General features: G+C 54.8%; 3 protein-coding genes across 10 annotated transcripts; 2 read left to right on the forward strand and 1 right to left on the reverse strand.

The window, feature by feature from the left end:
• Window positions 1–85: 85 nt before the first annotated feature.
• On the forward strand, window positions 86–5,633 carry SIRT3 (sirtuin 3). Of its 4 annotated transcripts, XM_074884757.1 has the most exons (8): window positions 88–259; window positions 375–492; window positions 1,593–1,790; window positions 2,323–2,555; window positions 2,717–2,817; window positions 3,018–3,179; window positions 3,512–3,721; window positions 5,203–5,633. In XM_074884757.1, exons 1-8 carry the CDS (start codon window positions 217–219, stop codon window positions 5,221–5,223), a joined length of 1,086 nt encoding a protein of 361 aa, XP_074740858.1. In that variant the 5' UTR covers window positions 88–216; the 3' UTR covers window positions 5,224–5,633. The 4 variants fall into 4 exon arrangements, 3 of the variants coding, with proteins under 3 accessions (XP_074740859.1, XP_074740858.1, XP_074740860.1); XM_074884758.1 differs by lacking the exon at window positions 3,018–3,179 and having other exon boundaries at window positions 87–259; XR_012630958.1 differs by lacking the exon at window positions 5,203–5,633 and having other exon boundaries at window positions 86–259; window positions 2,717–3,386; window positions 3,512–3,649.
• Window positions 5,634–6,513: 880 nt separating this feature from the next.
• On the reverse strand, window positions 6,514–20,372 carry RIC8A (RIC8 guanine nucleotide exchange factor A). 5 transcript variants are annotated; one of them, XM_074884260.1, is made up of 11 exons: window positions 20,164–20,372; window positions 18,436–18,626; window positions 15,326–15,373; window positions 12,572–13,186; window positions 11,885–11,979; window positions 10,900–11,050; window positions 10,161–10,256; window positions 9,743–9,887; window positions 9,153–9,297; window positions 8,043–8,162; window positions 6,514–7,658 (listed from the first exon to the last, which is right to left on the reverse strand). In XM_074884260.1, the coding sequence occupies exons 2-11, from the start codon at window positions 18,517–18,519 to the stop codon at window positions 7,538–7,540; spliced, it is 1,620 nt and encodes a 539-aa protein (XP_074740361.1). In that variant the 5' UTR covers window positions 18,520–18,626; window positions 20,164–20,372; the 3' UTR covers window positions 6,514–7,537. The 5 variants fall into 5 exon arrangements, with proteins under 5 accessions (XP_074740361.1, XP_074740360.1, XP_074740362.1 ...); XM_074884259.1 differs by lacking the exon at window positions 20,164–20,372 and adding an exon at window positions 19,912–20,127; XM_074884261.1 differs by lacking the exon at window positions 20,164–20,372 and adding an exon at window positions 18,711–18,732.
• On the forward strand, window positions 20,268–25,776 carry BET1L (Bet1 golgi vesicular membrane trafficking protein like). Its single transcript, XM_074884264.1, has 4 exons — window positions 20,268–20,461; window positions 21,033–21,124; window positions 21,876–21,932; window positions 23,586–25,776. The coding sequence occupies exons 1-4, from the start codon at window positions 20,443–20,445 to the stop codon at window positions 23,751–23,753; spliced, it is 336 nt and encodes a 111-aa protein (XP_074740365.1). The 5' UTR covers window positions 20,268–20,442; the 3' UTR covers window positions 23,754–25,776.
• Window positions 25,777–26,201: the final 425 nt, after the last annotated feature.

A 26,201-nucleotide genomic window follows, 5' to 3' on the forward strand; every position in this document is an offset into this window, starting at 1 on the left:
GTTCCGCGGCGACGGCCCCTCCCGCCCCGCCCCGCCGTAGCCATGGCAACGCCTTACCCCCGGCCTTATCTCTCCCTCCCCAAACAAACACCCCCAAAATCCACGAAACGACCCAAAACAGGGGAGGGGGGGTGTGAGGCCGCGTCGCCGCCGGAGAGGCGGGCGCGCCTATTCGGGGCATTGCGGTAGCGGCGCGGCGGGAGCGCGGCCCCGGGCATGGAGCGGGGGGCGCGGCGCGGCGGCGGGCTGCTGGCGGCGGGTGAGGCCCGGCGGGCCGGGGAAGCGGGGCCGGGCCGCGGGAAGGGCCCTGAGGGCCCGCGGCTGCTCCCCGGCTCTCCCCCAGCGCCCCTCACTCGCTTTCTGCTTCCTCGCAGTATGGAGGAGCCTGTGGGAGCGCGGCCCCAGGGACGGCGGCGGCGGCCCGGGGGCCCCGGCCTGCCTCTCCCTTGGCTCCCGGGACGGCGAGGGGGCTGCGGGCACCGGAGCGCGGAGGTAGGGCTGTCTGGCTTTGCGCACCGCAGCCCGCCGGGCCTCTGCCCGCGGTGGAGGGCATCACCTCTCCCCTCTAAACGGGCAGCTGGGTCGCCATCTCTGCAGGCCAGAGCTGGCCGGGGAGCCCGAAGGGATGTACCGGAGCAATGTTAGTGTTTGCCAGGTCGTGACTTGAGTCCCCGGGAACCTGGGCTGGCGCGACAGAGCCACGTCCTCGTGTCGACCGCCCTGAGGCCGCAGCAGACGCTTACGCTCAGCAATTCCTGTTTGGGGGTTGGGTCCAGCAGCTCTCTCGGATTGTCTGGGGAGCAGCTGTTCCTCGGATGACCGTGACCCTGCTCAGCCCCGTCTGCACGCCCAGCTGACCCCTGATTTCTTTAGGCCTTTGATGTTTATTTCCCTGTGGAGCTCTGGCGGGGCAGAGCCTTTGGGGGAATGAGAGATGAAACTGTCCGTGCTAACCTGGGCAGCTGTCCCAGGGTGAGCGCATCGCCCTCTTAGAAACTTCTTGAAACCTGGGACATAGAAAAAAGTCGTCTGTATCCCGAGAGCAGTGTAAATGCCCCAATATTAGACTGGCTCTTAGGAAGTATTTCTTTGCAAATGGGGTTGTTGGGCGTTGGAATGGGCTGCCCAGGGCAGGGGTGGAGTCCCCATCCCTGGAGGGGTTTAAGAGTGGGGTTGACCCAGCGCTGAGGGATCTGGTGGAGTTGGGAACAGTCAGGGTGAGGTTCATGGTTGGACTGGATGATCTTCAAGGGCTTTTCCAACCCAGACGATTCTGTGATTCTCTAAATCAACAGACGTGTGGGTCCCAGCGCTGCTCTTCCCACAGCCCTACGTTCACCCTCTGTCCAGAAAAACTCTCAGAGCGGTACCAGTGATTTGGTATTTTTAGATCTGCATAAGAAAGCACAATGAAAAGTATCTACAGGGACATGGATTAGACTAACAGTTAAGCGTTCTCCTTGTTAAGTACTAGGACACGGTCTGGCCGCTTGAAGAGTGAAATTCTTGGGGTGGTTTTCTCTCCTGAGCGTCTTTCAGTCCCAGCCGCTGTCAGTACGCTGCCTGTCGTGCTGTCTCTCTGTTTCGAGCAGGATCCAAGGGACCAGGCCCTTCTCCCTGTCTGCTGCTGTCAGCGCCGTGCTGGGAACGGGCCGGTGGGGAGCTGGCGGCGGGGAGCAGCAGCTCACTCTGCAGGACGTGGCACAGCTGCTGCGGAAGCAGGAGTGTCGCCGAGTGGTGGTGATGGCCGGCGCTGGGATCAGCACCCCCAGCGGCATCCCAGATTTCAGGTGACACCTCCTTCGCTTCTTTGTCCTTTTTCAGTGCTGGGAGGGCTGAGATCTCCACCGTAGGTAACACCAGTGCCCACTACTCCTCTCACCCCTTGTTTCGTTCATCCGTGCCTGCGGATCCCCCTTCACCAGCCAAAGGCAGCCTGGCCTCACCAGTCGGACTTGGGGCCAGTCCTTGGCCCATGTCCTCACACCTGCTGCTTGATGCCGTGGCTACACTGGCTGCACTGCTTTGGCTACCAGAGAAGAGCCCAGGTGGCTGTGGCGGGGGCTTGAGACACTCGCAGCTGGAAGAGAGCATGGTCCTCCCCTTCCTGGGCCTGTGGGCAGCCCCCGCAGCCCGGGGAGCGCAGGGTGGCGGCGGAGCAGGTGCCGGAGGCAGGTTCTCCTGTGCTGGGGCGGCTTTGGCTGCTCTCCCAGACAGCACAAAGCAGCCAGGGAGAGCCCAGGGACCTGCCTTGGCCTGGCGCTGTGCAGGGTGGCACCTCTTCCTGCGTTCTGGCTGCCAGCCCCGCTCCCCTCTTTGCAGGTCCCCGGGGAGCGGCCTCTACAGCAACCTGGAGCAGTACGACATCCCTTACCCAGAAGCCATCTTTGAACTGATGTATTTCTGCGTCAACCCGAAGCCCTTTTTCACTCTGGCCAAGGAGCTCTACCCTGGCAACTACAGACCCAACTATGCCCACTATTTCCTGAGACTCCTGCACGACAAAGGGCTCCTCCTGCGCCTCTACACCCAGAATATCGACGGGCTGGAGAGAGGTGAGTTTTCTCTTCCCCATCTCCCAGCAGCCGAGCGCCGGGAGGAGATGAGAGCAAGAAGCAGAATAGGAGGCAGGAGCAGGGAAGCACCCAGCGAACGTGGGGTTTCTGGTTCAGTGGTCTCGTGCTGAGCCGGTCCCATCCCACGCACTGTGTCCCAGCTGCTGGGATCCCACCCGATAAACTGGTGGAAGCCCACGGCACCTTCGCCACCGCCACGTGCACGGTCTGTCGGAGGAAGTTCCCGGGAGAGGACTTGAGGGTGAGCGGTCGCAGCGGGGCATCGACGCGCGGAGCAGAACCTGTCGCAGGCCTGTTACGTCACCCTCGGGGCCGAGAGGTTTTATCGGAGGGGACCAGATCGGGGCTGGATGTTGCTGCGAGGACGCGTCGCGGTTCTGAGGCTGTTCATGTGGGTTTGTGCTGCCCTGTAACGAACGGTGCCGGGTGCTCTTGCTTCAGGGGGATGTCATGGCAGACAGGGTCCCTCGCTGTCCCGTCTGCACTGGGGTCATCAAACCCGACATTGTGTTCTTCGGTGAGGAGCTCCCGCAGCGCTTCTTCCTGCACATGACAGACTTCCCCACGGCAGACCTGCTTTTCGTCATCGGAACGTCCCTGGAGGTCTGGGACTGAGGGAAACCCCCACTCACGAGAGACACACGGAGAACAGGGCCCAAGGGGGCTCTGGGGAGAGAGAGAGGGGTTAGCAGAGAAGGCAAGAAACTGGGTTATTGGTAAAATTGGAGGCGGCAGGGTAAGAAATAAGGTGCATGCGCTCCGAGAGACCCTCTGCAACCCTGGGGGGCACGTGGCGAGCAGGAGTGACTGGTGAGAGCCGTAACCTGCTCAGAGCTGGGGCAGCTCAGCCCCGCGTGGCGGTTAGGAGCCCAGTGCGCGGTGGGTTCCTGCCTGCAGGGCCCCGCAGCCGGTGACCGTCTCTCCCTGTCCCTCAGGTCGAGCCCTTTGCCAGCCTGGCGGGAGCCGTCCGCAGCCCCGTGCCCCGAGTCCTGATCAACCGAGACCTCGTCGGACCCTTCGCCTGGCGGCAGCGCCGCAATGACATAGCCCAGCTGGGGGACGTGGTCCGCGGGGTCGAGAGGCTGGTGGAGCTGCTGGGCTGGACCGGGGAGATGCAAGCGCTGATCCGGAGGGAAGAGGCGAAGGTGGGAGGGGGGCTCCGAGCCCCCGCGCCTGGGCTCGCTGCGGGGAGTGGGGCTGCGCTGGCGGGGTTGGACTCGCACTACGGACGTGGCCGTGCTTGCGGCCTGCGTTCAGAGAAAGTGCCAAAGGTTAAAAAAAAACAACAAAGCCAAACCAAACAGCCCCTCAGAGCTATTCCCCAGGGAAGGTGCCACCAAGCAGAGGCTGAATGTTTCAGTGGTGCTGAAGGGGAGGACGCGGATCTGCCAGCCTCTGGTGAACATGGAAGAGGCCTGGCTTTGGGTTGAATGAGAGCAATTTAGGGCTTCTTCAAGCAGTGACCCACTCAATTACTGTAAAGCTTTCTGCTGATTCAGTCTGGCTTTTGGATTTGCTCCTAAACACACCGAAAAAGCCCTGTAGATGAAGGCAGTTTCCTGGAGCTGGAAGCGACCAACCATAAACCCCCCCCCGCCGTGACCTGTATCAGATTAACCCAGTACAACCCTGTAAGAGCCCAGGGCTCCCCTTTGCCCTTCCGCCACACAAGACATGGCGGTTCTCCTCTTCAGGCAGCACAGCCCCCAGAGCATGAGGAGACCAAAACCCCCCCAGCTGCTCCTCCGCTGAGCCCTGTATGCTGTTAACAGCCCATTAACATCAGTAATTGCTGAACTGAACCAAGGAGCTGAGCCCAGCAGCACCTTAGCACAGCTTTCCTCACTCTGGACTTTCACTTAATCGCTTTTGTTTCATTTCTAGTGTTTTTTCTGGTCACTGGGAGAAATAAGGGAGAGTGGTGATGGAAGGGAGGCTCTAATTGCACCGCAGTGGCCGGACACGCAACGAACAGCGGGCAGGAGGGAGGGTTCTTGCCCTAATTATTAACTAGACTTGCCTTTTTTTCCCCTGCTGATCACGTTTTTCCCTGTGCCCTTCTTGCATCTGTAACCTGAGATCTTCAGAAGGGAGAAATTGTAGGAGAGCAAGTTCTTAATTACTTTGAGTTCAGTGCTAATGTCAGTTATGCCATTACTTTGGACCTGCTGGGAAGATTTGCCATATTTGGCATCAAACACTTTTTGAATTATTTTTTTCTGAGTTGAAGCAGAAGTTGTAACTTGTGGGCTGGGCCCCCTCCTGCTGGCTGCAGCAGGGCTGAGATAAGGCCACAGTTGTATTTTTTAACAGGTACGCTGCCCCTACACGATGGCTTTGACCCAACAGAAAATCCAGCTTCGAGATTCCAATTTTAACATTCAGGTTGTTCTTATTTTCATCACATTATGGGGTAGGAATGAATAGGAATCAGTCTCTTGGTCAGGCTTTTAATTTTTCACCACAAGCCCTTTTGCACCTGCACGAGATCAGCCCTTGGTTTAACGCTCGCGTTGCCCTGACGTGCTGACGGGGAGAGCACGAAGAGCGCGGCGCTGGCCGAGCCAAGGGGGGCAGGAAGGTCCGAAACACCCTCGCAAACACCACGTGGTCTTTCTGTTTGCAGCTGGATGCAAAAGACAACTAGGAGAGCTGGCTGCCTGTGCTCCCGCCACCGGAGCTCCGCGGCCGGGGGCTCAGGGGCTCGTGCCAGCGCCTGACGAACCGTGCTCCGGCAGCTTTGTCCTCTGGGCCTCCCAGCAAGGTCGGGCCTAACCGGACAGCGGAGTGGGGCTTCCAGCCCCCCGCGCCAGGCGGAGCATCTGCTGGCTCCTCTCGCAGCTCCTCCTCGGATCTCCTCCCAGCCACGATCTTCCAGCTGCTCCAGACTTGGTGTTTATTCTTCAGACGGAATCTCTGCTCATCGGGGGACAAATGGTGCCATGGGGGGGCCACCCCCCCCTCCTGTTCAGGAACACCAGCTCAAGATGCTGGAAGAGTTTTGAATCAGTGTGGTGTTAATTATTTAATAATAAAGAGTTCTAATTCTTTTGCTGATGTCGCCTAAGGGGTTTTTCTGCAAACTTCACACTTTCCCCAGTGTTTGAACACATTCTGCCCCCTCCCCTCCCCACTCTTTCACCTGTTTTTTAATCTTTTTTCCCTTTTAACCCTACACAAGTGCCTTTCCTCCTCATAGATGCTGTCCCAGGGAGAGGCAGTGTCATCCTGTGCTCGCCCCAGACCTGCTTTGCATATCACAGGTGTCACAGAGCCTTCTCCCAGCAACAGAACACAAATTTCATTGCAACAGAACACGAATTTCATCGCTCCAGTGCCCAAATCTGGCCATGGGGACTGAAGCCACACCCAGGTGGCCCTGGCTGACCCATCTATTGATCATGGGAACTGCTCCAACAGCTGCCCTGGATCAGCACTGGCTCTAAACAAGCACAACAAGATGCAAAGCATTTTACACCACCATTCCCTTCCGGTTAATGCTAAACCACAGAAAACCCAAGCGAAGGGAATAAAAGCATTTGAGCACGCAGCTGTGTCTTAACAACACAACACTGGGATGCTGTTCTGGAGTTCTGTGCCTAAAAGCTTTTCCCAGGGCAAAGCTCTTCCCAGGGCAAACCCAGGGCAAACCTGCCCACTGGCTGTTTGCAGGATCAGAAGTGTTTGGCCCCAAAATCCAAGCAGCTGCAGGGACCCCACGGCAGCCCGGCACGGCTCCTGCCGACACTGCGGAAGGGTGCTGGGCACCTGAGCTGCTTCCCCGAGGAAAGGTTCTAGCTTAGCCCCAGTTTAATGTTATAATTTTACCTCCCAAATAAAACTGTAAAGTTCAGGGTGATCGGCGCAGAACCACATGCAGTCAGAAAAAGCCAAAGACCAGACCCATCGTGTTTGATCAATCACTGCCACGCGCCCATTTGTCAGGTTTTCTTTATTCTAGCATCACTTTTGCATTCCTACTTGTGATAGTAAGTTTTGAAACTCTGGTACATGAGACAAACTGGAAGATTTTCTTTAAAACAATTTTCTTTAAAAAGAAAAAAACAAAACAGAAAAAAAAAGACAAATCTAAGCCACAGCGAAGGACAGGACCAACACCAGCCCCCGGGCGCAGACAGAGCGGGCCTGTGGGGAAGCCAAGGCAGACGAGGCGGCAGCAGACAAAGAAGATTTTGGCCTTTCCTTTGGGAAGCGGGAGATGGGGAAAGGCTGATGCCAAAAAACTAAACTCCGTGGTAACAGGATCATCACGCAGGGCCGGAGACCTAGTATCGGGGCGTTGCCGACAGTCACCCCCGCGTCCCTCCCGCGGACGGAGCTTCACGCAAGGCTCCCCTGGCCTCCCCACAGCGCCCGCCGCAGCTCCCCCCACGCTCACGTACACACTCGCACGTCCAGGCGCTGGTTTTTGCGCGGGCACCGTCCCGCTCCCAGCCCTGCGCAGCACACACGTCTACAGCCACCTGCCGAGGACGTGGGGCACGTGACGCCGGGACACCCCGCAGATAATAACGGCTCCCCCCAACCCCGCAGCCCCCCGGGGAACCGCTCCCCCACTCGCAGCCACCTGCCCGCACGTACATGAGATGCTCCGCAGATTGCTGAGCCCTGATGGCGTGACAGGAAGATCCACCCCCACCACCCTTCTTCCCAAACATCGTATTTTTTTTTAAAAAAAAAAATCCTACTGGAAAGTCCTGGAAGCAATTTGGAGTAGGAAATCCTCAAGGCTGCTGACAGGAAAGGCCAAGGTGGAGCCAGGCGTGAGGACGCTCTGGGAGGAGCGGTGGTTGTGGAGCGGGAAAGGAGGCAGGAAGTTCCTTGGTGTGGACTGCAGGGGGTCCAGGCTGGATCCGGGTCCCCCAGGGAGTCCCAGCCCAGTACGGCCTCTGGGTGCAGCACCAGTTCCAGCGGGAGCTCCGCGGGGCCAGAGGCCTGGATCAGTCCAGCCCCAGGTCCGAGTCGGACGACGACCTCTCGTCAGCCACATCACGGACGGCGTTCTGCAGCGGGGCCAGGCTGCCGCTCGGCGTGATGCCCATGGGCTGGATCACCTGCTCTCTGCAACCAGGGAGCAAACACAGGCCTGCAGCCGGCAGCACGGGAACAGACGAGTGCCGCAGCAGAGCCCAGAGGCAGCAGAACTGCCGCTGAGAACCCCTCTAGAAGCGGGGACAGCTCTAGCCATAAAACCCCCAGCACGGGGAGCCCCTCTCGGTTCCCTGGAACAGGCTCAGTTTTGAGGCCTGTTCTGTGTGGTTTAGGGTTGCCAGAGGAGAGCCAGCACTGCCACCAGCATTTCTCCCTCTCCAACACACCGTGAAAACGCACGCGTGAAACACGCTGCCCTCGGCGGGGGCTGGACTCAGGAGAAAGGTTTGTGATAAACATCAATCACATATGCAGGCACTCATGCAGACATGAACACACATGATTTTCTAGTACCTGGACAATTTGTCAAACATGTTGACTAACTTCATGGCTTCGTACTCCTTCTGCTCTTCGGTCATCCCTTCCATGGGGTTGGGCAGTTTCTCCTCGACACGCCCCGTCACAGGGTTGATGCTGCAACAGCGAAGCCAGGGAAGAGGAGGGAGGTAAAGCAGTGGAGTGACAAAATGGCTGTTTAAAAAAAATCTTCTTTGCCTCTCCCGAGCAGAGGAACACAGCAGCGAGGCTGCTCATCGCTGATGCTCGTCTTGTTAGCCCCAAGCGCTGCCGCAGGGCAACGTGGCACTTCCTACCTCTTTCTCCACATGCCACACACCGTTGTCCCCCCTTACAAATCCCTCCCATTTCTTGGCATGAGCAACATCCCCATCCTGCTAACTCCACGGTGCAGTTTTAAACCAGATGCCCAAGGCCAGACACTTCTTCCCTTTCCTTAAGTCAGGGGGCAAAAAGCTAACACAGAAAAAAAACCCCAAACCCCCAACCTGCAGAGCACATTGAACAGGCCACTAGGAAGTACAGGACCCACAGCTGAGCACAGTCCTGGAGCTCTCCCCGCACACCCCCACCCTCCAGCTACCGCCACCCACGAGCAGGAAAGTTAAAGAACAAACAAATAAAGAGTCAGCTCGCTCCAGCAGCACGGGGCTCTGGGGATGGAGAGGAGTAACTGGCACTTCCCACCCACCCTCACCCCAGCGCAATAAAGGCCGGCTGCCGCTCCGAGGCGTGCGGGTGCCAGACAAGGGGGAAGGACACAGATCAGAGCTGCGGCCACGTGCACGCCAGAGTGGGTCTGGCTCTGCCTGAAGGAACACACTTTGCTCCAGAGCCTGTGCCCAGCTGTAGGGACCCAATATATGCACCGGTGACCGCCCACACCACGAGCAGCTCGGCCACAGAGGCATTTCACCCAAGGAATGGAGAGGGAGGAGCGGGACATCAGAAGCGAGGGTGAAACTGCTGAATAACGCCAAGGAAACATGCATGTGAAAGAGGACAAGAGAGGTGGCAGGGAGGGAGATGAAGAAAGGGACAGAGCAGGAGTGGGAAGGTGGTGCAGGAAGACAGGTGCTGCAGAGGGGGGGGAGCAGACTTCTTTACTTGGGCTTTGCCTCTTTGTACTCCTCAGTGTCCGTGTCTTCATCTTCCGAGTACTCCCCCTCTTCCCGACCACCAGCCATGAGGCCTCGTGCCGCCAGGAGCCCAGCCGCGTTCCCATAGCCCGTGTACTTCACGAACCGCGACACTGCCGGGAGATGGACAGAGAGACCACCCTATGCCTCCCCTCCTGTGCCTCCCCCGCTGCGCCTCCCCGCCAGCCCCAGCAGCAAGATCCACACGAGGCCACGGAGACGCAGCAAGGCCAGCACTTCACTGAGGTCACACAGGGAGCGAGGCTCCCGCGCTACGCGCCAGGGATGACACCCCAGGGTGGGGGTCTGAACACAGGCCGGGGTGTCCGCAGGGTGGGGGGTGTCCTCCTGCAAAGCCTCTCACTCACTGCCACGAGAGACAGCGGCTCCTTCCCACAGGCACCGGGATATCCCCGCTTTTCCCTGCTCAGCCCATCGGGCACAGGGAAGGCAGAAGCCTGGCTGCAGCAGTTGGCCCATTCCGCACTCCGGCTTGCCCAGAGGCCCAGCTCCAGGACTCCCTGTCACTGAAGCCCCCAGCAAGCCCCTGCAACTCACCGCTCTCCTTGCAGAGCACAAAGAGGAACTCCGCTGCGCAGTGCTTCACATCGGTGTCGATGTGGGTCATCAAACGCACCAGCTTGTTCCGCAGCGAGTTCCCCACCTCTGGCCGGTTCCTCACATCCCGGAGCGGTGGCAGCACCTACAAGGCCACAGCGAGGGGTGATCAGCGGAGCCGGAACAGCAACGGCAGGTCAGACAGGGGAAAACCTACGTCGTTTTACAAATCAGCCAAAACCAGTAAATCCACAGAGCGTGGGAGATGTGGGAAAAACACTGTGGGCACCAAAGGCCTCCACCACCCAAGTATCAGAACCTAGTAGAGAGATAGAGGAGGCCTGTCCGGAGGACGGTTTGCTGTTCTCCTCTCTCCTCAGTGCAGCACCATTCAACTTTCAGCTGGACTACAGCGTACCTTTGCCTTCAGGAACTTCCTCGTCTGGCGGTGGACACGGGCACTCTCCGTCAGCAGGTTCAGCACGGGGGTCAAACTCTCCTTCAGCTTGTGTCCCTGCAGAAGCGCCCACAGGACGAACACCCTGTTAGTCACACCGAGCTCAGCTCGGCTGGCCTGTGGCGGAGCACACGAGTACAGACCAGGGGAGCAGAGGGACCCCGGGGCTTTCCAGCCTCCGCTACGGGAATTTCAGCTCTGCTTCACTCCTCAAACCACATGGTTTTCTGAGCCCTGCTCTGTGGCACGGCAGCACTAGAAATACTTCTGTAGGGTAACCAGATAGAGAAGCGCAGCGGTAAAATTTAGAGGCCCTTTGGAACAATTCAAGACTGAAAACCACAGCCAGCTTGACAATGATGCACGTTCAGGCTTCCAGAAGCTGCCCAGCAGTTCACTCCAGCGCAACAATGTTTCAGTCACCCAGCTAATCACCTACTACCACCCGCCGTCCCCAAAGCAACGTCGCAGTCACCATCCCAGTCGACAGATGTTGTTTTAGTCCTACCAAGCACAAGTTTTGCCTCTGCTAAAAACTGCCCCTTCTGTAAAGGGCCATCTCCAAACTAACCATGCCTTGCCGTGCTCCTGGGGTGTCAGCACAGGGCTCTCCCAGGCCGCGCGCAGGCTGAAGGAAGGGCCTGCAGGGAGCTCATGGAAACGGGCAGTGAGGAACTCGCACAGCAGCCTCACAACTCACCCTGTCGAGGCGTCGCTCCAGGAAATCCAGCAGGATGCTGACCGCGTCCATGTTGACACCCATGTACTCAAGCGAGCCTGGCCGGACTTTTGGGGTCAGGAGGACATCCAGACACTTCAGGGGCAGGTTGCCCAAAAGGTTAACTGTATGACTAAACACGTAAAAAAAGAGAAGTGAACACACAGTGACAGATCTTTGTTCACAGTTCTTCACCAATCCAGAAATGAAGGCTCGTTACTAACTTCCAGGAGTGTGAGGACCCTGAGATCCACACTGTCTTTGGGCTGCATCCCAAGATCCTCACACACCACTAAAAGCAAGTAAATTAAACTGCTTTTTGGGGAGTTGAACCATTTTCTGGCAGTCCAAACAGACTTCAGTGACAACTGAGAAGCCATGGATCCTGACGCCGAGGCCAAGCAGGGCCAGCCTGGGTGGTCAGGTCTTTCTCCAGGGGCTCAGGGCGCCCCACTCCTCGCCCTGGCGCTCACAGCAATGATCGCTCAGGATTACTCCCAGCACTGTCATCCCAGGGACAGGATGGTGTCCCCTGCTCAGAGCTGACACCCCTGGGCCAATAATGCTCAGCCACATGACACAGGCAATTTCTCAGCAGGGCTCAAGAGACAGACAGTTAATTAAGGCCACCCCACTTAATTAAAGTACCAAGCATCTGCTCTGGCAGGCTGCCCGGGGGTGTGGCGGCACGACTGACAAGGCCTGACCAGGATATCGAATATGGCCCTCAGGGCGAGGCGGGCTGGGGGAAAACCCTTCCTGCTGCAGCACTTGTGGGGAGGGCAGGTCCGCCTCTGGATTCCAGCAGTGCCAGGAACCTGCGGGCCAAACCAAAGGCACCTGCTTGTCAGCAGTGAGCTTGACAACCACCAAAAAAGCAGAGGATGTTACTGCCAAGGTCAGGCAGGATCTGCCTCGGGAAGAGCTGTTTCTAGCGAAGATGGTGACCCAGTTATCTAACAGAGACCTGTGGAACTCCTCTGTCCGGTCCTCTCCATCTGCAGAGATCATAAGGCAGTGGCGCAGGAGGGCACCCAAGTGCCGGTACAAAGCAGCATCTTCCTGGCCCCAAAACAGAACATAGAACCTCGATCAGGAAGGGGGATCCTCCACATCCTGGAGCCCGCTGCCCCTGCAGCCCCCAGCCCCGTCCTCCCCACCAGCAGCCTGACAACCGACAGTTTCAGTGGAAGCAGCCCCCTGATTCTCCTTTTGAGGTCAACACCCAGCCTTCCCGCTGCCCAGTGCCCTTCTTCCCCTCCTCGAATACGCTGAGTCAAGGGCTGGAAGAGGCCCCAGAACTGGCCCGTGGGTTGGCCAGAGGTGTTCTCCATCACACCTCCCTATAACCTTGTCCAGAAGTTGAAAGCACCAGGCCACGCTCAGAAGTCGGTTATCTGGGGGCTCTGCTCTCGCGCAACAAATCAGGTCATTAAGAAGGAAAAATACCCAAATTTTAAGTTATAAGGCTCTAAAAGTCTTAAGGGTTAATGAGGCACTGGATAGAGGCAGTCCTCTAGGGAGGAACGTCCTTACACGTACCTGGGGGCTGCATGAGGGCCGTATGTAACACGAAGAAATGCACGTGGAGGAGAAAACCTGTAGTCAAAGCGCAGCCCGGAGACACGCAAAGGCAGTGGGGCAGGACACTCACCTCGTCCACCTCCCTCTTGCTGGAGTCAAAGGTGATATTGAAGAGCACTTTCAGGATCTCCATGGCTCGCTCCGTCTCCTGACGAGGCAAAGGTGGCAGAAGCCCCTCCTCAGCTGCAACTTCGTAGGGGTCCATCCACTTGACACCAAGGGTCAGCTCCAGGGTGTCCGTCATCAGGCTGACGCCCCGGAGCTCCTGGGCCAGCTGCTGCCGCACGTCCACCCTCAGCGCTGTCAGCAGGAACAGCAGACGCAGGTCGAAGAACTTGACCTCGTGAGGAAGGCTCCTCTCGTTGTACAGCTTGACGCGCTTGGCCAGGCCCACCACCAGCCGGGCCTCGGCTGTCAGCTCCTGGGCCCTAGGGCTGCTGAAGACAATGTTGCAGAGACATTTGAGGGATTCCAGGATTACATCCAAGTCTGGGACCTCCCGGATGAGCTCCTCTGAGTAATCAATGCCAGCATGCCTGGAGAGGGTCTTCAGGCCCTCCTTGGTGGTGAAGGGCTCAAGGCAGTGTTTGTCCCGTGACAGGATGCGGATGCTTTCCAAACACGTGACCTGGCAGGATGGCTGCAGCTCTCTTTCCAGGAACTTGATCAGTAGCTGGGCCATTTTCTGTGCGGTTGGAAACAAGGAATGCCTCGCACACTGACGCTTCACAGCGCTCCCCCCCTCCCGGTAACACTCTGCCCTGGAAGACACGAGGTCACCCAGAGATGGGTCTGCTAACGCCTCTGGTTCAGGCATGTGCTCGGGAAGTGTCGGGCTCCAGCATCTGATCCTGACCCAGTTTGAGCAAGGACACCCAGCAAGAAACAGAGAACGGCTGGGAGAGGGGACAGGGTGAGGGGACAGTGTGAACAGGCAACTGCTACTAGTGCGTATCTCAGCTCTGCCTGTGGTTAGGACGGTTGAGGTTAACACAGTTCACTAGACCGCTGCATCAAGCAAAGGGAGGGAGGGCAAAAACATCCCTTATGGCTTCACTGAGGAGCAACCACCAACGCAACAGCAGCTCTCTGCTCCTACCCAGAGCCTCGAGATTAGGCAGGCATCTGTTTTGGGTGCTCCAGAAACAGACCAAACAGGTTGAGAGATGTGCCAGAAAAATCGCCAAGGGAGGGCAGAAGGAGCTAAGCGAGGCGAGACAAGCACGTGATGCCCTAGGAAAGGAGGTGGAGAGACCTCAGGAGATTCAAATAAGCAGCATCTCTGGATCCTCATCTGGAGACCCACTAGCCCAGATCTTCAGGAGGTACAGACCGGCAGAGCTCCACTAACACCGATTCAGGAGAGCTGAAGATCTGACCCCTGGGGCTAACAGCACCGTGCGGGACAGCAAGCAACGAGGGGTGCGAGAGCAAAGGCAGCGCTTCACGCAGCGAGCACAGCCCACTTTGAACCACGCCTAGCAACACCAACAATCGCTGCAGAGACATCCACACCTCGGTGAGACCTAGCTACATCTCTCTAACGTAACGCCGTACCAGAGCACGTCTTGCCATGCATGTCACAGCAGCGAAGGAATCCCAGATTGCAAGGTTCACTGTCACTCGGTGTAACTGGCTTAACACAGCCTAATCGGTTATATTTCATAATAATAATAGAAGAACTGAAGGAAGGAATGAAGAAAAAAATGAATTTTAGTCCCTAATGTGAGGCTGGCAGAAGTGAACAAGCTTTAGCTCACCAAGCGTGCCCCACAATCACACCCTTGAGAAGTGAGAAAGTACAGTCATTCCTCTTCTCCTTCCACAGGAGGAGACAGACACAGGAGTTAAAGATACAGTCACAAGTAAAACCAAAGCCTCTGACTGACTCAGGTTGGAGGGATCTCGGAGCACGTGCCCAGGGCTAAACCTCCAGAAGAACCGAGCACCAGGAACCAGATGGTTACACTCAATCCATATTTCACAAGACACACCCCAAAAGTGGCAGACCCCAAGGCTGTGTCTGAATTCACGCCCTGTGTCCCAGCTCAAACAGCAAGTCAGTACAAGGCAGAGCTCAGATCTTGGGAGATCCCATCCTGTGCGTCAGGCTGGACCTGGAAAAACTTCGCACTAACATTAGCTGGGGCTCAGGCGAAGGAGGTCCTGTTCCCCACCCCGGCTGCCTTGTCCACACGCGCTGTGCTAACACAGGCATTAGTGCAATCAGCCAACGAATGGGACCACAAAACCGATACAGCTGGAAAATAACCCAGGAAAAAAAAAGTTATTCTTTAGGCCAGTCAGCCCACCAACCACGTGCAGCCGTGCAAAGGGCTGTCCTTGTGTGAAAGGACTGCAAGAGCAGAAACGCACAGGCAGGAGCGTCTCTTCCCATCAAGCGCCAGCTTACGCCAGCTTAAAGCATCTGCTAATTCCCAGCCTGTGCTGAACCTGGCAGCTGGCTCGCAGCAGAGCACTGACCTTCTGGGGCCCTGCACGCTGCCATGACCCTTGCCTAGCAGACCGGGCCACAAACATGAAGGATCATGCTTTTTGTACACCCATGGCTGAGCCTGTATCCATCACGGAACCCAGAGGGCTTGCTAACGCTGCAAGGATGCTGACCTGTATCCTAGAACACCAACTGCTGTTGGAAAAACTGGAGCCAGATGCTCTGAGAACACCATTCCCTAATTAAGTTAATGAAAAAACACTCATTTCTTTTCCCGTAGGAGCTGCCACCACCAAGCCCCACTGGACACGAGTACAGAGCAGCAGCAGATTTACTCATCTGACTAGAGGAAGAAAGCAAAGAGCCTACCTTCCTCTCTTCCCGCTCCTCATCGTCAAAGGTGAAGCACTGAGATTTCTGTGGGGCAAAACAAAAACAATCAAAATAAGTAATAGGTTAAAAAAAAAATCCACAAAACTGTTTCCCCCAACCAGGGGAGGGCCATTCAGCTGGAAAGGAGCAGGTCTAAAAACATCCAGCAAAAGCAAGCACATCGTCTCAAGAACAGTCCCCACCGGCACAGGGGCAGAGCATCGGCATGGCCGGGAGGGCCACAGCACTCAGGGGGGGCCGCGGTATTTGGGGGGTTTGTAAGAACCGGCGCAAGCTCCCGAGGAAGAAGATAAAAAGGAAAACTTCCCTGCCACTGGTTTTCACTTCAGTCCTGCCTTTTCTTTCCAACACTGTTCCCACCTCAGCAGCTCCAATTATGTGCTTCACAGGGAGGGGGAACGAATCTGGTTTGAAAAGCATGGAGAAGGACTACGCCACCAGGTCCAAAGTGCTTTCCTTGACCGAGGGCCCCACTGTTCCGCAGGCCCCTGCTTCTCTTTCCTCCTTGAAAAACATCCAGGATGAATATGGCCCATCGCCCTCTTCAGCTGGCTCTGCGGTGAAGGCTGAATGCCACAGGCCAAAGCTGGGCCCGTCTGATGACGGACTCATTTTTAAATACTGCAGCAGTAAAGTGGGTACTCATCACAATCCCAATATCCCATAATAGCCGGTAATTCCTCTGCTCAGTGACACCACCAAGCTGCGCCTACAAATTTCTCCTCTTGCTATTTCTTGTTCCCTTTCCTGACCAAAAGAAAGTACTGTCTCCTTGTTACTTGCCAACAGATCCCGGTGGTTATTCAGGCCACATTCTTTACCCACCAGAGACCTGATCTCTACAGCTCCACCACGTCCCTGTCCCTAACGAACAGTCCTGCTCTTTGTTCATGGGTGACATTTCTGTGTTTCTCACTATTCTGGCTGTTCCTCGATGGACAGTCTCCTTTCTGGCTACATCTGCTGCCAACGAACCAGGCACCACAGGAGCCCTGCTGAAAAGCGGCACTTCCCAGTGAATGATGCAACCCTCATTTATACCGAGAGAGCAGCTGGTCCGAGCTTTGAGAATGAAAACGTTTAAAATTTATAAAGCACTAATTATGTATTTATAGATACAGCTAAATCCATAGAGATATGCAGATATAACTGTATCATAATTCTCCCATCGTTTTCTTAGCGCTGTCAGCTGAGTTATGCTGCTTACACTTACGGAGCTGCTCGGTAATTAGTGTTACCACAATCAATCTCTCTTATACTCTGGAGTTATTCTTCTCTTGAGCAATCGCAGTTCACAGATATCCCACCTACAGGCCTGACCAGCTGAGCTCGTCTCAGCCCATTTATCACCTCACGAGTTGTGCAGTTGTCTAACTCTACCCGACTTCCCACCCAGCAAAGTCCGGGACTGACTGCACTGAGCTTCTGGAGACCACAGGTGCTCCCTGACTTGCTCACTCTGCAAACGCAGCCTCCCCTGCCGTTCACTGCCTTATTTATGTGCTGCCAATTCCTGCTGCTTAAAAGCAGGAGATACAGTTTGCAGATTAACTGTGTCACAGCCTTTCTGGCCCAGAACAAGGCGCAACAGACGGAGCAAAGCCGACAGGCTGCCTGAGAAAGCCCAGGCACGGCGGTGGGGCAGCCGAACCCCTGTGGGGCTGTGCCAGGGGCTGCCCTCTACGGCTGTAGCTCCCCGAGCTGGTCCCTGCACGGGCTGCAGCACCACGTCACGAGGCACTGGCGGTTCAGCCCTGGAACCGACGTGCTCCGCAGACAGCCACGCCACTTGTTCTTTCCCCATCGCACCCTCTTTGTGGGCTCCTGTAATCTCATTCGTGTATGCTCTTGCCATACCTGTGGTTTTGCTTTAGCTGTAGTTTATTCCTGGCAATCAAAAATTGACTGTGTCTGCAATAGTGAATTAAAACATATCCCCAGAAAAAGGACAGTACCGTCAATTTTTACAGTCAAAAATTATGGAAGGAAGTTGCTGAATTTGTCTGCAGTTTCATAATCCTCTTTGGTTGCCCCATTTCTTCTAGATGGGTTAGCAAAACCACTGACATTCTCACAAGTTTCCTACACTTGATACACTGACAAAGGATCCAGCTGGAGGAATTTGACAGAAAATATTGTGGTTTGATGCCTTGAGCTGGGTACACATCAACTTCTGCTTGCACTCTGCTTTTCTCCAGCACTTCACCTGCTGTGGGTGATGTTAATCCTGTGGACTGTCTTTAACACAGACCCGCTCCTTCTTAGCTAATATCTCCCCCGTTCCAAAACCAACTGCTGGAAAGAGTTGTGCACTCTCCCTCTTGCACACTCGTGGAAAGTATTCACAGGTTTTCCCCGCTGGCTTCCCACCTACTCCAGAATGGTGCAGAGTGAGTCACAGAGATCTGCAGGGCCAGCCCTACCCTGTGGAAACCCTCTGAAGGAAATTTCCCTGACAACCAGAGTCTACTTCAAAATGGACTTACCCCCACAGATAATCTTTTGACACTTTAAGGCTAGAAACTCTTCCATTCCTGCTTCCCAACTACTCTTTTTTTGATGTTCTATATTCATTACTCACTTCTTATTGTCAGCTTTCAGACCAGGCACCTGTATCAAATTCCAGCAGCTCCTCCTTGTCCACCTCTAATGATCTTTTACTTGCAAATCACGACAACCATTCCACCTGCAGCTCCTCCCCACATCTCAATTTTATCACCTCCAAACCTTGCCTTAACATAAAAGCTCCTCCTACTCAGTCTTCACACTGACGTTTATTTCCCTGCCAGGTTTTACTTAGGATCTGGATAGTAATAAAAAAAAAAAATCCCTTCTACATGTTTTACTTCCAGTATACGAAGGAACCAAGATAAAGAGAGGCTGCTTAGCTGCTTCCAAGCACAACAACAAGCCATAAACCATCTGCAAGTAAGAGATGAAGCAGTCTGTAACGCGCAGACAGACACGCTCAGAGGAGACAGACTGGGGACAGGCGGATGGCACAGAAATCCCCCAACACGGCAGCCTGCCCCCAGGCTGGTACACGGCAGCGGCTGATATCGGGCAGAGGTCTGATGCTCACTCACCTCCTGGTTGTAGACCTGAAGCACCTTCAGAATAGTGTCTTGCTCCCCGCTCTCCACGGTGGCTACCACAGTCCTGAGCTCCATTATCTCAACAGCTCAGCTACAGCAGGTGAAACAGGGAGGAAGGGGAGCGAGGAGGCTTCCAGGGCTGCTGGAGAACAGTGATGCAAAAGGACCTCGATGCACAAGGTCTGAGAGGGAGAGAGAAAGGGGTGAGGAAAGGAAAGAGGAGAAAAAAAACAAAACACAAAAAAACCCCAAGTGAGATTGCTCACGCCGTTGCATCCACAAAAGTAGAGCAGATGGATAACCCGAGTAGAACCAGCAGCCAGCTTCCTCTCCCTCCCTCTAATCCTCTTCTTCCTCTCTTTGCTTTTCAATGTTTAACATACGCCCTCCCAGTAAAGCACTTAGGGAGAACCTTCCCCCCACCCAGCTGGGGATTAACACAGAGCAGATAACAGCAGCTCCCTGAAATAGCTCTCTGCCTCCTCCTCCCCTGGCTGGCCTGATTTCTGTTACTGCACAGGAGGAAAAAAAAAAATATATATATCCAGAAACATTGCTGTGGAGTAGAAGGGGATGGAGAGGAAAGCCAGCCAGATAGGAAAGCATCCTCCTGGCTTAGGGTGGAGCTACCATTTAAGGTGGTAAAAAGAAAGAGATCGTCAGGATTTTGTTGCAGTCGCTGCTCCTCACGGTCAGTGCCCGAGACAGGCTGTGCATCAGATTAGGGCAGATACGCTGCCCAGGCGGTGAAAACGCACATACGGGGGCTGGCCAGCCTCCACGGCTCAAATCTTCATGTCATTACAGAAATTATGTGCCTCATGATAATAATGTAAATGAGCAGATGTGCACAGAGATGTGGATGATGAGATTATTTTAGACCCAGGCACAAGTTTAACAGCTTGTAGAGCCATGCAAGTCCACAGTGCTGGAAAGTAACTCCTAATGGTGGAAAATCTCGCAAATTTGAGTACATCTGGGAGCTCGTACATCAGTTTAGGCTCCGTGTAGCTACGTACCGTGTTCTGCATTATGACCAAGCACTGGTCACACCTAACTACAGGAAACCGTGCTGGCCCTGGGACCAGCTTCGGGAGAGGCCCTGGGAGCACCAGGTCACCCATCCCCTCCCGCCCCAACACCCCTGAAGAGGGGTTCGGTGGGATTGGGGGCAACTCCTACATTTTGGAAGCCAGAAAGCTGCGAGACCCGGCGGGTCGGTTCCCCGGGGCAGGCGGCACGGCGTCCCCAGCGCTGGGGCTGGGCTCCTCTCCGATTTTTTTTTGGGGGGGGGAAGCACAGATCGCAGCATTTGTCATAATCCCCCCCGACCTTTCCACACCCCCCCAGCTCCCTCCTCACACCGTTACCTCCTTCTCCCACCCTTTTTTGCACCTTTCTAAACCCATTCAAGCCCTTTTGGGGTTTTTTTTGGCCCAAAGTAGCCGGGCAAAGCGCTGGCGGTACCTGCGGCACGCAGTCCCTCGGAGACGGCCGAAGCGGGCCGGGGCCTTGGGGCTGGGGCCGGGCCCGACCCCGGCCCACCCGGGCGCCCTCCCGCCCTCCCTCCGGCCGCCGCCCGTCCCGCCCCGCCCCTCCGGCCCTGGGAGCCTCGGCCCCGCAGGGCAGGGCCGGCCCGGGGAGGCGGAGGCGGCCAGGCCCGGCCGCCGGCGGGGGAGAGGGGCGGCGGAGCTGGGGCGGGGAGGGAAGCGCCGTTACCTTCCTCTCCGCCGCCCCGGCTTCCTGCCTCATTTCCTGGCCCCGGCCCTCCCCCGGCGGTGCTCCGCGCCCGGGGGGCGGCAGCGGGGCCGGGCCGGGCCCAGCCTGGCGCGATAGCCCCGAGGGGTCCCGGTGCCCCCCGGGAGAGCGGCAGCCGCCGCCACCGCCTCAGGGCCCCGCGGAGCCCCGCCGCTGGGGGAGCGGGGAGGAGGGCGGCGGCCATTTTGTGGAGGCGGGGGCCGGCGCGGCTCCGCCCGGCGAGGCGGGGCCGGGGCCGCCATGGCGGAGTGGGGCCGAGGTGAGGGGCTGGAGGCGGCGACGGGGCCGGGTGGGGGGATCCCTCGCTGCCGCTGTTGCCCTTTTGGGGGGCGGGTGGGCGAGCGTCCCTGCCGCCGCTCGAGAAGGAAGCGGACGCTCCCGCCGCCGTTTGGGACCCGCCTCAGGCCTCCGGCCCGGCCTGGAGGGGGCGGGGAGCGACCCGTCTGCCCAGTGCCTCCGGGGAAGGCAAAGCCAGGGGAGCCCCGAAATGCCCGAGGGGGCGAAGTGCCCCGGGTTTGCTCGGTTTCACCCAAATTCCGTGCTGGGGCAGCGCTGGAGGCCTCACTGGGACACGAAGCTCCAGTGCTGCTGGGCGGTGGTGGCGGCTTGGGGTCGTGTTGGGGTCCGTTTGGGGAAAGTTTGGTGTGTTTTTGTCTAGAAGAGTTTCGGAGAGTTTCATGGTGCAAACCCCACGAGGCCGTAGGTGCGAGGAGGCAGCTGCAACAGCCTTCAACCAGCTCGCTCAGCCTCACCTGCCACGTTGGGTGAGCAACTGCTCCAGGACTTGCATCAGGCCGGGTAGAACTTACTCTCCTTTCTCTTCCCCCCAGGTCAGAGTCCAGGTGCTGTGGAGGATATGCTGGATGTGGAGAACAAGCGTATGGCAGACAGCCTGGCCAGCAAGGTCACCAGGCTGAAGTCGGTGAGTTGCTGGGTTCACGTCAGGTGCCACAGTGAAGGAAGGACGGAGCATCGGTTATCCAGGTTGTTCGTGCAGTGTCTTGCGGGAGAGGAAAGCGTGTGGTCAATACAGAGGCTTTCCTGTGTATTAATGGCTCTTAGTTGTTGATAATACCATGGTTAACTTTCACTTGTGAAATGCCAGGGATGGCCAGAGGTTCAGCAACATCATCTAATGGGAATGATGTGGTTTTCATGGCACTCAAGGAAGGAGTTTTAGGTGCAGAGAGAAACATAAAAGCTGCACAGAGGGTTATTGCTAAGCACACCTCCTCGGGAAAAAAGTCACAATAAAAAGGCAGGTAAATTAGTTTTGAAAAATGCACATGTCTCTGTAAGTGGTGTTCTTAAAGCTAGTTTTCTCCTACTAACATCAAATACTTTGATTTAGATCTTAATAGAAGTCAGTGACTTGCCTTGTAGAAGGGAAGGCTCTAAATTCCTGCTGTTGTGTCCCAGCGATCAAATGCTCCTGTCCTATATATGACAGTTTCAGGCAGTCAGGCTTTATTTTCAGAGCTGCAGAGCTGAAAAAGTTCAACAGCCTGAAACCAAAATGAGAATCTTGTTCCTTTACCAAACAAGCCTCTGTCTGTCTATGTGGGAGACGGGGAAGCAGGGGCTTGCTTTTCTAATGTGCATTTCAAATTTTACCAGCACGAGATGTGTCCTCTCTACGTTCCCAGTTCATTAATACTTGTTTCCTCCCTTAGCTGGCTCTGGATATTGACAAAGATGCTGACGAACAAAACCGTTACCTGGATGGCATGGTAAGGAACCAAGGGAATGGAAAAAGCATGACTTTTTTGTGCAGGCTCTCAGCAGTTACCTGAACTGTGAAAGTTTAATAGCAGTTCAAAGTTAACAGACAGAGTTAGATCCCAGTGGTCAGTTTGGCAAAGCAGGGAATGTAACTAAACCTGTTTCCAGTGGACTTCTTGATATATAAACATCGGATACTTAGCAGCTGCTGATATCACTCTGTCCAGATGGGCGACGCGGTTGGTATCTAGCATCAGGAAAGGCCGACGTGGGCCAGCACGCTTCAGAAATGCAGATGGCAATTACCTCCTTGCTGGGATTAAAGAGCTGCCTCCTGCAGCTGATGCTGGGAGATGGGCCTCGTCCTCAGCTACTCCTGTGGTGTTTGGTATTGCTGTATAAGTCTGTCAGGGTTGCTCACTGTAACACCTGAAACGCAGACTTGGTAGCACACTGATGTCTTTGGAAGGAGCAAAGCCGGTGCTCTGGGTCTGCTCAGGTCATCCGGTGCCCTGTTCTGTCATCTTCCAACACACAACACCCAATAAACCCAGAATCACTTTCCAGAGTAACCTGCCTCTTCAGATCTGGTTGCTGATGGAAAATCAGACTGCACTGGGGAAGGGCCAGAACAGCACATTCCTGCAGCAGAGGGGTTACCTGCTGAGGCCTCTCAGGAGAAAGGGAATTTGTTATCTAAGTTGTGAGAGGAAGGGAATCCAGCCCAGGGATTTGAGAAGCAGATTAGCACCACAACACCGGTGCTTGCAGAGCCTTTTCTGCATGTGCTGAGTGTTGGAGAGCTGGTGTGTGGAAGCGAGAGAAAAGATAATTGTAGGGTTGAAACCAGTTGAGTCAACCAGTGCTCAGCTTGGAAGCTTGATAACAGTGTGTGCTGCCAGTGTTGGAGTGTCTGAAATGGGTGTCTGCTCAGCCTGAAAATAGGAGAATGGAGGATCACAATAAAAGGTGTAATGATAGAAAAGCATAAAGGAGAAGCCCTCAATCAGCATGAAATTGTGCTTCTGTTACAGAGAAGGTTTTGAAGCATTTCAGGAGCAACATGAGCAGAAGCTCCGAGCAGTTTGTGGATAAGGAAAACAGACCAGAACTCAAAAGGAAAATGCCTGAACTGCATTAATTTAAAAATTGTTTGCCACCTTCTGGTGGAGTTGCACAGGCATGCTGTCCCACGCTGAAGGGAAAATAGAACTAATGACAGGAAATTGCAGGTTCTTCTGTGGTTGTGAGCCTGCCCTGGTGCACACTGATGGCACGAGCCTCATGTAGGGACGTTTCCTCTGAGTGAAGCATTCACTTGCAGAGTTGCTGTTCACAAGCTGTTCAGGCAGAACAAGCTGCATGGGTACAATGCAACAGTGCAGCAGCAGGTAGTTCCACCCTGTTTTTAAACAGGGGAGGCGGCTTGTTTTAAGTTTAGAACAGACCTTCCCCTGTCTTTTTTGTTTCCCTCTTTTGAGCGCGGTGGGAATGGTGCTGTGCCTGGAGCCTGAGCGCAGGAGGGGACAGACCTTCTGAGAGAGATGGCCAGCTGCTGTGCAGCCCCTGTGCAAATGTGCTGTAGCCAGGAAGTGGGAAATTCTTCAGGGATACCTTCATCTGTTTATAATGCCTCCATCTGAATTTTCTTTCCCATTCAGGATTCAGATTTTATGAGTGTGACTGGCCTGCTAACCGGCAGTGTGAAGCGTTTCTCCACCATGACACGGTCCGGGAGGGATAATCGCAAGTTGCTCTGTTCTGTTTCAGCAGGACTGATTGTTGTTTTCTTCATCCTCTACTATCTTGTGTCCAAAGCTGGGACTTGAGCTTGTTGTTCTGCAAGTTTTACAGAACAAACCCCACAACGATCAACAGACTTGTTCAACGCCTTTCTCGGTCTGCCCTTGGTGGAGACTCAGATGTTCCAGACAGACCTTGCAAAAAACTTTTCTCTCCACCAGCTTCTTGTCATTGTTCTGGCTGGTCTCAGACATCTCTTTATATAATGAGTATGTTTGATTCTAAACAGATTTTCATGTATAACACGATTTGATGTTGTTAAATGCTTATGCCTTTATCTCTTGCCTTGTCGTCCATGTCTTGCAGCCTGTTTTGTGTTACCTCCCTTACTGATACTCAGTACTAGGCTTGTGAGGAGATATGACTGAGAAATCCAGAAACTTGTTGATACTCAAAATTTGTTTGCTAAACCAGCCGAGCGTTGGAAGCTGTGGAGTTTAGGATGCCAGTTTATGACATTTGGAAGTATTAATATGTGATTTACATTCCAGCGTGGCCACTCAGCTGATACCTGGTCTCAGTTTCCCCTTGACTTGGAGACTTGTTGACATCATTGGTGTCCCTGGGTTGAAATCAAATCTGTACCATGTTGAAATGAAATTAGCAGTAGAGCGGGGCCCTCTTACTCTCTACTTGTTGCAGTGAAATGCTGCAGAGGAGCAAGACTATTTAAATGCTGGCTTGGTCGTCTTTATCATGCTGGGTAAAGCTGGGGGTGAACCCTGCAAGAAAGGAGGGCCAAAGTCCATAAGCCACCTTGACTTACACATGTGTAGTATCTCCCAGTACCTTCCCACGTGCTTGCAATACACTCCCTTAGACTGTTAAATCGGCGTGAAGAAAATCTGATGGGAAAAGGTCCAGTTGATTTCAGTTGTTACGGTACCCCAGTACTAGAGCACTTCAGGGAGATGTTGTGCAAATAAAAGCAGAGGTTGAGGTCAAGTGAAACTCCTGAACGGTGCTGTTGGGGTGGTGGTGGGAGGTCGAGGGAGGATTTGATCAGAGGGTTGATTTGTGTGTTTATTTATTTATTCATGTAGAAGGTAACCGAAGGAGCTCCTGCTTTGCCCTTCACAGTGTTTTGGGGATCGCAGGCTGCGGGTTGTGCGAGATGCGTGGCACAGCCCATCCCTACCAGTTCTGTTCCCAGGGCAGTTGTTTCCTGAAGGTGCAGCGTGTGCTGGGTTTCCTCTCCCGAGGGGTATGTGCAGCTCCGGGAGTGCGGCAGCCGGGAACTCCACCTTCCCTTTGCCCTCCCGGCCTTTCCTGGGGCTGCTCACGCCCCTCACGACCCCAGCTGTATTCTAACATAGCTGAATTATTTAAGTCTGCCTGTGATGGAAGTAGGAGATCTGCAGCTTTAAAAACACTGTGTCTGTTGGGAGAAAGAAAAAAAGAATTTAAAATAAAACGCTCTTTCTCTCTTCAGACAAAGCCCCACTGCCTGTTGTATAAACCTTTCCCTTTCCCAAGCAGCTGTATTTCATCTTGTCTCTTTTCTGTACCAACTGCTCATCTGTTCCGGTTTTCCTTGTTGGAAGTTTTTGCTGATTTGCTTCTCTTCCGGTAACAACCACCTCTGCAGGACTAAGGCATTCCTCCGCTGATTTTCCTGTCTTCCAACTCCAGCGACGGCTGGATGTTTCCTTTGGCCTCCCCCTTGTACCCATGAGGAATTCTTTGTGCTTGGACTAACCGGGGTCCAGATCTGTTAATGGACTGTGTTGTCCTTTGTTCCAGCTGTAGCAAACTGCTAACAAAATACTACCCTAACTGGATTAGGTGTGTTTTTTTCCACATTTGGGAAAAATGTACAGGGAAGACAAGTAGAAAGGAGGCAGCAATGACTTTCTTTGGTTCTTCTTGTTGCTGCTCTGGTAAGATGTGGCAGCTCCGAACTGTCTGTTTGGAAGAATGATGGGTGAATTGTTTTGATTTTCTGAAGCAGATGAGTTCTGATGAAAGGCCACTGGAACAGCCCGGCCTCCATAATGCTGGTGGTTCGGGTTTGCTTTTACTGTTGTAAATAAAGCTCTGGTTTTACAATTTTTTGCTCAAGTGGTTTTTTCCGTGTGCTTACATGCTAGCAAGGCTAAATACCAAGATCAAATCATGCCGTTGAACTGTAGAGAACCTTGGAGCCCAGTTTCAGCGTTACCCCAAGAAACAGCACGTCTTCAGTGACCTGAACCACGGGGCTGGGAGCGGGGCTGCCCTGGCTTGGGGGGAGCAGGTCTTCATCCTCTGCAAGATCTGCCCCTGCCGTTTCAGAAGATGACTCGTATTGGCTCTGGACGAGTGATACATCAGCCGTTTTGCTGCTTTAGTATCCAATATCTGATAATCTAGTCCTAATATTACAATGTTTTTTTCTGAGGCATAAAAATCAGAGAGAGCAGATCTTCCTCATGCACACCCCCCCAGCTCAAAGTGAACGTACAAAACATTTGGGGGTGTTTTTACTGAAGCGC

Source organism: Strix uralensis, chromosome 15, assembly GCF_047716275.1.
Source record: "Strix uralensis isolate ZFMK-TIS-50842 chromosome 15, bStrUra1, whole genome shotgun sequence".
Classification (NCBI taxonomy): domain Eukaryota; kingdom Metazoa; phylum Chordata; class Aves; order Strigiformes; family Strigidae; genus Strix; species Strix uralensis.